We start from the raw sequence: 15,030 nt of genomic DNA, 5'->3' as shown, positions 1-15,030 counted from the left end.
GCTGCGGTGGTCCCTTCACCCGCCCGCCGGTAGCCCCGGCTCCGTCTCCCCGCCGGCGCCTCGTGACGTCTCTCCTGTGTGTCCTGCAGCGGTTTTCCCAGGCCAGGATTATGGGGGACCAAATCCAGGCCATTGTTGAGAAGCTCAATCAGGAGCCCTTCAGGAAGAACTACAATTTAATCACGTTCGACTCCTTAGAGTCGACGCAGCTCTTGCAGCTGCTCAGTGATGTTCTGGGGGAGATTGACCCAAAGGTAAGGAAGGCAATTGGAAGTCCCTGGGCAGACGTGGCTAATTGCAAACATCTTAAATGGGCTCGACACAGAACTGTGCTTTTATTTAGAACTGGCTTTGTCTAATCTTATGGCATGTTTGGTTTACCAAAACAGCTTGTATGAATCTTCCTGGAAATAAATGGGCTTGGCAAGAATCCTTTCTGTCTATACATCTGTGTGTTTTTGGGAAATGTTTCTTGGGCCAGGGCTACTGGATCCCTGTCCTCCAGAGACCGATGTCTGTATATTTTTCCTTGGAAATTGGGATACCGATCTTAACTTGCTTCATACTGACAACCAGAATGCTCTTAAGTCAAAAGCCAGGCAGGCTCACACACATGCACAGGGCAGGAACTGATTGAGAACTGAGCCTTCTGACCTACCTGCTGCAGTAGATACTGAATCCCTCTCCTCTGAGGCTCCCAGAAGTACACGTGAGATCAGAAGGGATCATTTGTCATGAGGACACAGATAGGTATGCCTTGATGTGCTTGGATATCAGACTGATTTGTGGAAGTAATCAGTTTGTCAGCACTGATGAGGTCTTATAAGCACAGGGAATGTAAACTTCAAATAAATGTACCTAGATTGGAGAAAAATCCATTAGAGGAGATCTGAAGTTTGGTGATAAAAAGAATGTTCTGTGTGGAGCATCTCACTTCACTGACATACATGATAAATGGATAAAGTAAATTATTTTCGTGTTGCTAGCTAATTAACATGACTTGGATAAACAGTAGATAATTTTTTAAAATTGTTTTTTGAACTATGTAGCATGCTGTTGACATTAGAGAGGAGCTGCCGGAACAAACAGCTAAAAGAATGTTGGGTCTTCTTGGTATCCTTAAATACAAACCTCCAGGAACTGTATCAGACTTGTAAGTATCTTTTTGTCTGCAAATCATGGTAGAACATCTTTTACAGCTTACATGATAATGACTTTTAATTCAGAAGTTTAGACCTCTGCTATCCCAGTGTAACACCTTGGAGAGAGCTCCTCCCCTGTCCCTGTAGAGGATCATAGAATCATTTAGAATCATTGAGGGTGGAAAAGACCTCTAAGATCATCAAGTCCAGCCATCAACCCAACACTACCATGACCAAAGTCCCAAAGTGCCATGTCCACAAGTTTTTTGAACCCTCCAGGGATGGTGACTCCACCACCTCCCCACGCAGCCTGGGCCAATGTCTCACCATGCTTGCAGTGAAGAAATTCTTCCTAATATCCAAACTCTCCCATGGGGCAACTTAAACGCATTTCCTCTCATCCTATTGCTAGTTACCTGGGAGAAGAGACCAACAGCCACCTCACTACAGCTTTCTTTCAGAGAGCTGTAGAGAGCAATGAGGTCTCCCTCAGCCTCCTCTCCTCCAGACTAACCAACCCCGTGTCCCTCAGCCACTCTAAGCCCTGTTCCCCAGACCCCTCACCACCTTCGCTGCCTTTCTCTGGACCCGCTCCAGCCCCCCCGTATCTTTCTTACTCTGTGCCACCCAAAGTGCCCCCAGTGCTCGGGCTGTGGGCTCCCAGGGCACGGTGTGGAGGGTGGCCGCAGGAGGCTCCTGGGGTGCGGGCTGCCCTCGAGCCCTGCTGCAGCAGCCGGAGCCAGCCAGGAGAGGGTGCAGCGGGACTGGCAGGGTCAGTCCCGTCCCCGTCCTTCCAGACCAGCGCCGTTCTAACCCAGAAACCCCACAATTCCCACCTTCATTCCACAAGAACATCGTTCTTGGACAGGAACGGAAGGAAGTGTCGTTGCTGGCTTTAGCTTTTTGATGTGTTACGGGGTTTTTATCTGTCTTAAGGTAGCAGACTCAGGATCTTAGGTAGCAAACTGGCATTGTGAGTGTTTTCTCTTTTAACAGCATTAGGAAAGTAGACAGAGAATGTCAAAATATTGCAAATTGTTCCAAGCCAGTGTTCTTTATTTCAGAAGGTGCTGGTATTTTCTGTTTGATGTTTTTGTATAGGAGTGCATTTCGCCAAGGGTTAGTTACTGGAAGCAAACCTGTAATTCATCCTCTCTTACACTGGCTTCTTCAGAGGACCAATGAACTCAAGAAAAGAGCTTACCTGGCACGTTTCTTAGTTAAATTGGAAGTGCCAGCAGAGTTCCTGCAGGATGAGACTGTGGCTGACATCAACAAACAGGTACCATTTTTCACAAGTGCCAACATGTTATGTTAAATAATTAAAGTGCCAGTAGGAAGAGGGATGAATGACTCAGGGAGCTCCTTGGCTATCTTGACTACCTTTCTTCCAATAACCCTGAAGTTATGTAGGTAACATTGAATTTAAGTACTGGGTGCTAAATAATGTTCAGAGCTGTACTGGCCAAGATGTTTTTTCTGAAATTTTAAATGCTGCTTTTTGTTTTTCCTATGAACTATGACATGGATATTTTTTAATTTGAATTACCACTTCAAACTAGTCTGGACAATGTGATGACCAAAAGCCAATGTCTTTTAATTGTCAATTAATTCTATAGTATTTAGTGTCTAATATTTGTATAAGCCATATCCCACTTCTGCTTTAACCATTTAATTTTTGTCAATAAGTAAAAAAAATTCTGACATTCCTACTCATTATGTTCTCACTTCTTTTGTGAGCATTAAGTGTTGATTTTAGATAGTCAGAGTGGGTGGGTTTGAAGTGTAAAGCTTAAAGTGAACCGAAGTTATGGGTTTAGATCTCTGTTATCTGTGGTACATATTTACCTAATTTTTATCCAGTTTTCTGTGCCTTTTGTTAAGTGTAGCAACTTGCAAAATCACAGGGTTTTGAATGTTTGTAACTGGTAACTCCATTTAGTAACTGTGCACCAGCAAAGCTGCACCAGACTGGAGCTTGACTAAGCCTGTTATTTTTTTTGTTACCATTAACAGTATGGGATTTGTGACTTGGAATAACTAAGCAGAAGTAGCAAAGAGAGAAAGGAATGCAGACTGTATGTTTTTTTCAGTATGTCACAGTCTTAATATGTATAAATACCCAGCTCCAGTATTTCCATTACATAAGAGGTGTTCCTTTTTGGGATTACAGTAATAGAAACGTCTTAATAAACTAATACCCTGCTGATTAATTCAGAACAGGAGCTGGGCTAATATACTGCCTTAATATAATTTAACATTACAATGCAAATATTTACATACTAATGAATTAAAGAACTTAGCCTACATTATTTAGAAATACAGGCTCCCCATAGTGTCTTTTAAGAGAAACATTTAAAATAGGAGTTTGGAAATCCTAGAACGTGGTCAAGTTTTATGGGTATAAAGAATCAAGCTCAAATGTACTTCTGTAAATCATTTTTAAAAGGTACTCAGAGTACTCACCAGCTTCTGAACTGTGCTGTGATTTGGACAGATTGGCTGCAGTTTGTCGTTTGGAAAGTAAACAACTTCAGGCATAAATCTCACTGTCCAGTCTTCAGTGAGTTGTCTCCAGGCACCAGGAATCTTTCTTTCCACTACAGGAAGCTGGATCTTCTTTGGTCATTAGTGTGTCACTTATTTTGGGTACACATGGGGTAGCTGCAGCTTTTGTTCTGTGAAAAGGAGAAACCTTCCCTTCGTTCTCATCTGGCAAACCATGCAATGCCCGTGGGTGGATCTTGCCATTGCTCTTGAAATGCTGGGTCCCAGTAAGGAAAAGCCTTGTTAAGCTCCCCTGTTGGAAGAGCTAGAGAATCCACACGAAGGAGAGCTGTCTGACACCAGCAGTCATGAATACAGCTGCTCAGAGACTACCTAACAAATAATGAGATATTATTTGTTAAAATACTTGACTTCTGTGATGTGTAAGGGATCCAACACAGGCCAGTTCTGGTTTTACTCCTGCTTTGTTACAACTTGTTCTTCGTTGTCCAGCATGTGCATACCTTATCATACCTTTATTTGCCATTTAGTCAAGCTCCTTCTCTATTAATTTATCTTCTCAATAACCATTTTATTGGTATTTTTAAAAGTTCATTCCAGCTTGTCAGTGTGTGCTTGATGCTGAGGTGAACAGAGCATTCTAAGTGCTGGTTCTGCAGGGTTTTATAGGGTAGATCTGCTGCCTCACTGCTCAGGGGTATGATGCCTTTGTTTGATCTGGCCTTTGCTGTTGCCATTTTGTATTCAACATTCACATCAATTGCTCTTTCCAGGAAGTAAGAGATGACTTGATACTCTCTTTTTAGATTTTTCCATCCCATTGAATGGCTGTTTCTGTGGAGATCAGCTTTCCTTCTATCTCAGCTTGCATTTTCCCAAGTTGAATCTAAATTTATTTCCTATCCATATTTCTAAACTCTTTTTGTCCCCTGTTATTTCTCTTCCCACACAGACTTTCACACTGCCTCTCAGTTTAAGATTACTGGTGGGCAATGTACTGGTGTGGAAGTAGCACACTGTCTACTTCTTTCTAACCACCAAACTACTTAAATCCATCTCTGGAATATACTGAGGGCAGGATTATGCAATGTGTCAAAACTGCTTCTCACGTGTAAAGTCAGGGGAGCTCTTGGGCCACTTGGCTAGACTGATGCTCAGTGCTCTGTAATTCAAGCCCCACTGCTTTGATGAAACTAGCCCCACTTAGATCAAACTCTTCCTTTTTGGGCTGATAAATTTATGTATGCGATATACACAGATTTAGAGTAAGAGAGAAGAATTAAATAGAGCATTGTCCCTTTCAGATAACATCTTCCTATTTAGAAAATACACTATGGATTGTTACAAGGGAAGAGGTGAAAGTACTGAAGAAATGGTGACATTTCTGAGTGTAGCTTCAAACAGAAGAGAATTCACTGATTTATTTTTCCTTTATAAGTTGACAAGCTTTTGTGATTAAAAAAATGCTTTTAATACTTGTTCTCACTGTATTTCTGTTTCTCTGTTTACTGTCTTAGTAGTAAAGTGACATGTTGACCTGAAAATTCTTAGATGCAGAAGCTCATTGTGCATGGTTTTGATTTTGTTTTGTAGTATGAAGAACTGATGGAAGCATTTAAAAACCTGCATAAGGAGTGTGAGCAGCTCAGAATATCTGGTTTATCTACTGCAGAAATAAGAAGGGTAAAAAAATGTGACAAAGTGACACAACTTTTGTTTAGATATTTTGTGGATGTCAGTTCTGTTTTTGTTGGTTTTGTGGACTGATTGCAGTGTATAAGTTGCACAGTAGGCACTGCAGCTGCCTTTTGGAAACTGTTCCCTGTTGGCAAACAGATTAGAAAGTCCTTGCTTGTGCTCAGAACTGAGCTTTTTGAAGCAGATTGAGAAACAAGGCTCCAAGACTCTGTTCAGCATGATTTTCAAATACTAGAACTCCCTTTCCTCTGAATGCAAACTTGTACATAGCCTTCTGCTTTACTGATACAGGGTAATAATCTCAGAGGATGTTGAGTGAGTTAAGAGATTACAAAAATGATGATACTGTGTGGCTAAGGTGTTAAGTAAAAATACTCACTCTGTTTCAGCAAAATATTTGAGCACAAGTACAGCTTCCCAGTAAGTCATACAGACAAGTTAAGCAAATGTTGAGATAAGGCCTAAAATTTGATGATTTATTTCCCTTTCTCTCATAACCATCAATCTCTGGAATTCTGCTGTTGTAGGACAGAATTAAAAGAGAATAATAATCAAATATATGTTTTAGCACTAGAAGGTGTTTCTTTTCACACAGTTTTAATTCAAAATTGGTGGCAAACATCATTCATGTGCAACTTCTTGCAAAATTGTCTGCCAGGAAGTAGGTAATGATGGTAACATTAAGGACATATGTTAGACTGCATCAGCTGTTGAAATCGTGCTGATTTTTGCTTGGTTGTTTCTATTTGTTTGTTTTTATTTTAGAGAAATCCACCTGCTTTTATTTTAAATGTTCACACTAATAGTCAAGGATGCAGATGAAGAAATGTTAGCATAAAGAGAGTGGGAACTGTGGGGGAAGTAAGAGAGAAGAGAGAGGTTGGAATCTGGGATGTTCTGATCATAGATGAATAAAATTATAACTGCTTTAGTGTATTCAGAGAAGAATTCTGCTTTTCATATTAATTTGAACAGAATTTAGTCCAATACACATGACGTAAATAAATTAACATTCCTTTATCTATTTTTTCTGCCTTTAGGACATCACTGCAATGGAAGAGGAGAAAGATCAACTCATCAAAAGAGTAGAGCGTCTTAAGAAGAGGGTAAGAAGAGAAGCAACACTGTTACATTTCACTGTCATAATCCTTGGCTTGCAACTCTGATTTTGGAATGCAAACAAGGATTAAGATAAACAGACTGTATGTCTAGGAAGGAATCAAGTAACTAATTGACCCACAAGGAATCTCCCTAGGCGTTAGTCCAGAGCTTTTAAGAGTCCTGAGTCCAGTACTTTGCTGTCATTTCTGAGTAGTAACATGTATGGGAAGGAAGTGCTAAGTGGGCTTGTGAGACATATGATCTCTTTAATGTATTTCTCAACTATCTGACAGTAACATGCACTATTTATCCACTTGCTGTAGGTGGAGACAGTACAAAATCATCAACGAATGCTTGAAATAGCAAGACAGCTTCGCTTAGAAAAAGAGAGAGAAGAATCTTTGGCTCAACAGAAGCAAGAGCAAAAAAATCAGGTACTGGCATAAAAGCCTATCTATTGAAATAAATAGCTGTTTGGGAATCATGCATTTTAAAAAGTACATCAGGAACAACAGTACAGAGTGTCTCCCAACCCCAGAAAATTAAATCCCATTTAGAATAGAAATATTTATGTGCATTTTAAGGGAAAAAGCTTGACCCTGCAAGTTTTGAACACCTCATTCAAGGTGCTTGGCTGCCTCAGCTGCCACTGACATCATCATTTTAGCAGTCCCAGGAAATGTTCCATAACCTACTGTTGTAGCACCCAAAGAGAATTCTTTATATTTATGGTAGTGAGCAAATGTTTCCTTAGTTTGATTTGTATCTCTGTGCATCTGCACTAAGGTTTCAGGGGCTGATTAACACAACAGCTACCTCAGCTCTTCACTGGGTGGGGGGGAATACATATTCAGGAGCAACCTTGGGATTTTGGTCCCCTATTTTGAGAAAGATGAAGTCCTGGGAAGCACTGGAAGCAGCTGACATCTAAATATAAGGGTGAGTTTTATTCTTGAGCTATGTTGTCAAAACAAGACATTATAGCAAAATTTGGGTGCCATATTGTTATATCATCTCACCAAATTCTGTAGCATGAACTTCAACACTGTATTAAAAGGGGAAATAAACCCAGGTTTCTGGTGTTGCAGTCTCTGTGTGGCTGTGGAATCCATGTGAATCAGTAGCTGTTGGGTCTTTGCTTGAGCCTGCTAGAGATCACAAGTAAAATGAATGTGATGTCCAGCTGATTCCCCATCTTGGTACACTTCTCTCTAAATCCCCAAAGTGCCAGTCAGCTGGGTGTTGTTTGGCAGCAAGCTTTCCAGTGTGCTTTCAGGCTGGACAGTGGATTGCCAGGACAACTTGGCTGCACTGAAGAACTGCAGTATAAGGATAGTTATCTGCTGCAATCCTCATTCTTGCTGTCTTTTTTTGTTGTTGTTCTGATGTTCCAGCCACTGATATTTTTGGTTGAAAATTGTCTAATGAATTTCTGCCATAGAGAAAATATCACTTGGGAGTACAAGAATACTTTCCTTAGTTAACATTAGAGAACAGGAAGTAAACCCAGGCCAATTGATGCAAATTTGTTTTGGCACGTTCCGTTGTGAGACAGATAATCACCAGATGCTTACAGCTACTGTTACTTATATCTGGGATTCTTTGTGATACTTTTTTGTTTTAGCTCTCTGAACATGCCTTTGAAAGGAATGAGCTTATGTGTGTCCAATTCTCTTTCAAAAGTTGTTCCATGCAGAGCAGAGGCTGCAAAGAGCACAGCTCCAGCTGAAAGAGATGCATCGTGCAGTAGTGGATTCAAAACCTGAAAGTAAGTAGTCATCTATAAGGGCTGGGGGGTCACAATTCTCTGTTAGAAATGACATGAAAACTGTATGGCTGTCAGTAACATGGCAGTGCCAAAAAGCATAGAGGAATTTAAGAAAATCTGAAGAAAGAAATCATGTGTGTTCCTAAAGGCATGTGCTGGAGATCCTAAGCCTGGATGTGCCTTGCCACAAAAAGCCAGGGACACAATCACAAGGGGGAATGATGTTAGTCGTATTTTGAGGTCCACTTTTTAAAAAGTCTGAAACCAGTTAAATACTGAATACTGACAATAATACACTGCAAGAAATCAACAGTTGGAACTACAAAGGGTTGGAAAAAGCAGAAACCTCTAGGAAAAGAAAACTTCTGATTTAATGGTTGTTTTGGTCTTTTCTGTTTGTCATTGAGCATTGGTGTAATACTGCTTCTTAAAAATTTTCTCAGTGAACATACAAATGCATTGAATGCTTTTTTATTTAGTGTAGTCTTGTTTTTCTAACTACCTCCTATAAAAAATTATTTGAAAAGCTTTAAGGCCTGTTTCTTATTGCAGTGCAGTTTTGTGTTGTAGTTTTGTATGGTACCAAAAATAAAGCTGCTTCTTCACATCTGTTTGAATACATCATGGATTATATATAAACACACACTCTTACATACTAGATATATCTATATATTAAAGCCTATATATGAATATATTTGTTTATACATCAAAATATGTTGTTCTCATGATATGACCATGGCTGATTGAGTTCTGTGTTGCTGTATTATGTTAAGAATAACAAGATTACTTCTCAGTTTCAGTGATACCTCAGTCTGCAAATAACCTCAGTGAAGTAAGTCACACTACTTATGGAGTAAATTAGAACTCTGATCATTTTTTAAAACAGCAGATGGGAAGGAATTGCAGTTACTAGATAAATGCATAAAAACTGTCTCCAAAGGCTGCCATTTGACAGCCTTTAGGTTTCTGATGATTTAATCACTTGGAAGGAAATGTAACAAGGATTGACCTGGCAGTCTGACAACAAAACTGAGAGTCAGTTTAGGGTTCAGTGTTTCAGACGTGTTTGATCCTTGGCAAATTGCTTAACCCTTTCCAGTTTGTCTCTTGCACTTGGTCATTAATAACACCTCACAGGACTGACAGAGGTTTTGTGTGCTCTTCATAACCATACTGGGGTTGATTTTTTGAAATACTTTACAGTGTGTAAAGTAGTGTGAAGATGTAAGACAGAATGGTCCTTTTTACAGGGCTTTTCCAGTTTTAGCCTAAGTTGCTGTGGTAAAAAAAAATGCCAAAGAATGATTTTTATTGTCTGTATACATTGTTTATGGATTTAAACTTGGTAAAGTAAGTCACTGTCCTACTCTTTCAAGTAAATTTAATATTCTGGTTGCATCACGTAACTGCTTTGGCAGCTGTTTTGAGTTAGGGAATTTTTCTTCAGTCACCACCATGTTGTGTTTTTATTACTTCATAATTTTACTTTAATTTTTTTTACGATGCTCATCAGCTACTGAACCACAAATGGAAGTAAAAGAGTATCTGAGTGATCTTTACTCAAAGGGACCTGCACTGGATTTTATAACTGTTCCATTTTTGCAGTAGCTATCGGAGAGTTTATACAGCAAAGCTGTGTCAACATTTCTATTTCAGTTCCTGGGGTTTTTTTAAGGCCAGTGGAAACTTGATGGGTTCAGTCCACAGAAGCAAAGGTAACATAATAAAAAGCCAGTAAATATGTCATTTAATCATTGAGATGAAAATAAACATAAAGTTAACTGATTTAATTTCCTTATCTTGAGTCCTGCTTGCAGGGGGAAAAAAAAGTGTTTAGATGTTCTGAAGAAAAACTTGGAGTCATTACTTAAGAAAACTTACTGTTGAAATTTTGCCCAAACAAAGCCTTCAGAACTTAGCTGTGTAATTGCTTTTCCTCATAGTAGTTACAAAGACACTGCCTGTAGTAGCAATTGCAGAAAGCCAACTGCATTTTTTAAATAATTGAAATGGGGTGACCACAGTGCACTGAATAGGATTCCATTTATTTTAAAAGCTTTGTTGGTCTACAGTTAGCACCATTTATTTTATTTTAAACATTCCCTTTGGCTGCAGTTTGGTACCTCAGCTGCCTACTTGTATCAATATAGCTTGTATACTGTCAGCTCAATGGCTGCTGGTAGCTGTTGATTTTCACTGGGTGTTAGAGACTTCCCTTTAAATAATTTTCTTCCATTTTTAATACTTAGATGTCTTTACTTCCAAAGCAAGATAAAATGATAAAAAATTGCTGTTAATGAGTAGAAGCTTTTTTGTTTATCTTATGGGTGCATGCTGCTTTGATTACTTCATCTTATAATTAATTTAGAATGAAGCACTTTAAAGAAATGTAAAGGAACTCTTAAAGGAATTCAGCTAGCACATACTCATGAGTGTCATTAACATGCAATTAGCATCAGTCTCCTTTAGCTGTGCCAGGAAAATACAGCTTATGGTTTGTAAGTTTTTAACTCTTAGAAATACACTGTTTAGAAGACTTCATATTGTATTGTGAAAACCAGTTGATTGTTATGAGATGTGCTGTAGACTAAAATTGATCAGCCTGGTTCCCAGAGTACACCCCTTCCCTGTTTATTAATTTAAGTACTATTCAGTAAGTTGTTACTTACAGAGAAGCAGTAGCTGCAGATAGCACTAAGGAGCAGGAGTTTGCAGTTTCTGGTTTTTACTGTGGTGGTGGTGTTCCAGACATGAACAGTGTTTTTGTTGACACTGGCCACTAGTTCCAAGTAGCCTAGCTCCTGCTTTCTCAGGGAGGTTGCCATCTTTTTGCTTTGAATATCTCTGCTGGCACAAACAGAAATTGTTAAAGCCAAGAAGCAAAGTGAATTACTGAAATTCTTGATCTCTGTCCATTTTACAGAACATTATTGTTCCTTTTATTGGCAGAAATATGAAGAAGTGGATGACTAGCTTGAAAATATTGATTAAAAGAATGTGTTAAGATGATTGTTGTTGATAAACAGTAAATTGTGTAATTTATACACTTCATTAAGTTAATATGTAGTAATAGATTTAGAGCACTGAGAACTTCAAAGGTAGCAGTCAAAGAAGAATTGCATTGTACAGATGTCTATATCATTCTGGACACCTGATGAAAAATAGAAATTTAGGATGCTCTTATTTAAATACTCCATTTGAATGGAAACATTAACATTTCTCTTTTCCACAGAACTTACCTTTCCCTAAAACTCCAAGTTTAAGTGATCTCCACCAACACTGTGGACCACAGTAAAATTATTTGGTAAAGGAGAATGGCTTAGGTGGAACTTTATTTCCTTCTTTAAATGATTTTATTTATTCTAAAGTTGCTGTCAATTGATGCAAGGTTAGTGGTAAAACACTTTTAAGCTAGCTGATATCTTTGATGCAAATACAAGTCTGGTTGGTAAAAAGCTTAGGAAGCCAAGCCCATGCCAACAGTATTTATTTTAAGGAATAGCTAAATGCTACAGTATTCCTTGAGGAATATTGTATATGCAGTGTAGTTGCAGCACGTGGGACTCTTCCCTAAGAAGTTACTGAATAGAACTTGTGGGTCCTGGTGTAAAAATGGCAGAACTGGAGCTCCTCGTGTCAAAGATTTGTTGCTATCCATGCATTTATTTGTGGAAGAAAATGAAATAGGAGAGTTATTACCTCTCTTGAGCTCTGATGTGTCCATCACTGCAACACTGTGCCCACGGACAGGAATTCAAGAAGAATGCTGAAAGGTCAGAGAGACTTCATCAGTGATAGTTATAAACAGGGAAAGCACAACTTACAATGGCAAATTCAGAAAGTTTTTCAAGGAGATATTCAAAGGATGGTTTAATCATTATCTGTCAGTGTTTGCACATCCCAGGCCTCTATTTAATACAGAGAAATTGGAAGTGATGTCATTGGAAGCTGTGGATGGAATAATTTCAGTTCTCCCTCACTGAGGATGATCGCAGGAAAGGAAGTGAAGGCTTTGATGTATGTGAACACCGTGTGAAAGTCTGTTCTAGACCTGGCTTTGTCGTGGCCTTCCCATGTGAAATTAAACAAAGTGTTGGCAGATAGTCTATAAAATGAGTGCTCCTCTTTTTTTTTTCCTCCTTCTTTTTAAAAAAAATACTTATTGTTACAAATGGTTTTGGTATAGGATACACAACTAGGAGCCTGTGGAGAGAGAAGTAGGAGTCTGAGCACACGGCAAATCAAGTTTTAGATCCATTAGCAGAATTATGCAGGGAAACTTGCCTCTTTCCTACATGACTGAGCAAGCACTAAGAAACTCTCCCATCCCTCTCTTTGTGATAATAATAATAAAAAAATTTGAATGGAAAACATGAGGAGTTGCTCTTAATAGCTCTGTACATGTAAATATGTGGTTGGCAGAACCTTGCTAAAATAACCTCAGGGCACAGGGCCAGACTCTGTGCAGCTGACGTATGTAGATTCTGTAACCATAAGTCAGTGTTAAAACATTGAAAACAAAATTTATATGTGTAATGGAAAGATTTAAAGTATTCTTGCTTTTCTTTCCTTTAGCCTGGGAATTTGAGAAAAGAATGTTTTTTACTGAAAAAAAAGAAGAGCTGCCCTATGTTTTGCTTTTTAAGGTTCTATTAAGCAGCAAAAATAGCTCTTAGGTAGTTACTTCTCCATATGTTGAATCATGTAAGTGAAAAATAAATTCAAAAGGGAAAAATTTATCCAAAGTGTTTGGGAAAGAAACTACATGAGTCATGAGGGATGTTGACATCAGCATGTCTTTCCCCATCAAGATGTCAAGTTTTAACTCGTTTCCAATGCTTGTTGTACCATCAAGTGTGCACATAGTGCAGAACCAGCCCGTGTGCAGAAGCTGGTAGTAGCTCTGAGGTTATCTGAGGAATAAATCCAGACAGTGATCAAGGTTATACCCTGTGAAGTCAGTAGGTTCCTGCTCTTATGAAAGCAATTGTTTAGGTGTGGTTGTTTCCTGAGATTAGTGTCCTATCTACAACAACTTATTTAGGCACCTACATTTTTATAAGAAAACTGGAATAGTTCAAGAAATAAAGTATAGGCTATATATGCAGGGTGTTTTTTTTTTACTAATAGGAAAGCAAGAAATTTGTTTTATTAAAATATAATATTTAATATCAGAATAATTTAATTGATAATCACTTTGATTTCCACACCAAAGATCTTGGTTATAAATATCAGATGGGGAGTTGTGTTCCTAGTCAGTTCTGAGGTGATAATTCAGCTCACAGTGTACGTGGGAAGCTTTGCTGCATTTGCAGAGGTAGTAGATTTCTAGTGAGACATTAAAATGTGGTCCCTCCTGCCCAGCTCTGTCCTGGGCTGAGGAAGACTAGAACTGAGTTCTTCTGGAGGCAAGAACTTGGAATTCTCTCTCAGAAAGCCCAGGTGTGTTCCTCAGGGTAGAGCTGCAGTGCCAGGTACATAATGGGTACTTCATCTGTAAGAGTAACTCCACTACCATTCTGAAAACAACATTGATGCTGTTTGTTTTGCAGAAGATAAATGACCTTTCCACAAAGGGGAAAAGATTGTGTGGCAGTGTTGCTTTTCATAAACAGAGAAATCAACAAGCTAAACTGCTGGAAAAGAGGAATTCCCACTCATTTGTACTTTGTGTTGACTTGGTTAGCAACAACTGCTTTCCCTAGGGTCTGTTTTCTGCCTTCTAGTTCTTGAGGCTTTGTCAAGAACTTGTGGCTGTTTCCTCTCTGGCAGCTAAACCAAGTAGCTTTCCTTTCAGTCTGAGCTGGGAGCAGAGGGTGAGGAGGATCTACCAGCACAGTGTTTCTAGAGGTCAGTAGCAGCAGAATAATGGGGGCCTCTTTTCCCAGGCTGGTATTTCACTTTGTTCTGACCTTCTCCTTTTGTCAGTCAGTGATATGGTCAGTAGGCTTTTTAGCCTGAGAACCAAAATCTCTGCTTTCACATCCATCCTGTCCCATCTCTGCTGCAGCAGCACCAGCTGTACTATTCTATCTCTGTACTCAAGCTTTTCTCTGCTTGTGCAGTATGTGGAAGAGACAGAGACTGCAAATTTCTTGGCTTTCATTGCACTTCCCCCAAATACGGAGAGATATACCCCCTCAAAAAACAGCCCAACTCTAGCAAGTAGTTTTAAAAAGCTCATAGGATGCCTACCTTTTAGTTGACTAGAACATTAACAGTATTCTGAAATACCTATTCCCACTCTCATCTCCCATTATTCACTTCCAAATCTCACTGTAGCCCTTGGCACAGGTGTCTCGGAGGAGTAATGGCACTAAACTGCCTGTTGTCAGTGGAAAACTGTTTAATGTAATTTAAATAGATGTTTATTTTATTCTGTCACATTTTTCTAGCTGTGTATTGTTTTTATCTGTCTGTACCTGTGTTTATTTATAAATTATCTGCTAAGGAGGCTAAATTACTCTCCGTGCCAAGAGCCAAGTCATCATAAGCATGGTGCATTGTGCTTCAGGCTTCTGTAGAGCCAAACTTACAAATAGGGTTGCTTTTCTCAACTGTATTTTTGATGCTACTCAGGAATTCCTGCTTGTTTCTTCTAATTTCTTATTATTTTCAGCATTCTTAGTCTCTATACTGTACTGAGATTAAATGCTTTTTCTTACAAGAAAAAGTAGTGTGCTATTTACAGGGAGGCAATTTATAAGTGTTCCAGCAATGCAGAAGACCCTTGAAGTAGGCATACATTAACTTCTGTTCATTTAAAGGCCTTTTTAGATGCCAGATTAGAATACAGTTTCATTTTGAGAGATA

General features: G+C 39.0%; 1 protein-coding gene across 1 annotated transcript in view; it reads left to right on the top strand.

Annotated features, from left to right (window-relative positions):
- Positions 1-21: 21 nt before the first annotated feature.
- IFT81 (intraflagellar transport 81) overlaps positions 22-15,030 on the top strand; it is a 40,228-nt gene continuing 25,219 nt past the window's right edge. The window contains exons 1-7 of the mRNA XM_008942540.1: positions 22-254; positions 1,050-1,153; positions 2,244-2,424; positions 5,244-5,333; positions 6,389-6,454; positions 6,773-6,883; positions 8,133-8,217. Of these exons, the coding sequence (XP_008940788.1) occupies positions 111-254; positions 1,050-1,153; positions 2,244-2,424; positions 5,244-5,333; positions 6,389-6,454; positions 6,773-6,883; positions 8,133-8,217 (781 nt within the window). The 5' untranslated portion in view covers positions 22-110. The remainder of the gene's footprint in view (positions 255-1,049; positions 1,154-2,243; positions 2,425-5,243; positions 5,334-6,388; positions 6,455-6,772; positions 6,884-8,132; positions 8,218-15,030) is intronic.

Source organism: Merops nubicus, unplaced genomic scaffold (assembly GCF_000691845.1).
Source record: "Merops nubicus isolate BGI_N331 unplaced genomic scaffold, ASM69184v1 scaffold23910, whole genome shotgun sequence".
Lineage (NCBI taxonomy): Eukaryota > Metazoa > Chordata > Aves > Coraciiformes > Meropidae > Merops > Merops nubicus.
Note: the sequence above shows the minus strand (reverse complement) of the source record. Positions and strands in the feature narration are given on the sequence as shown.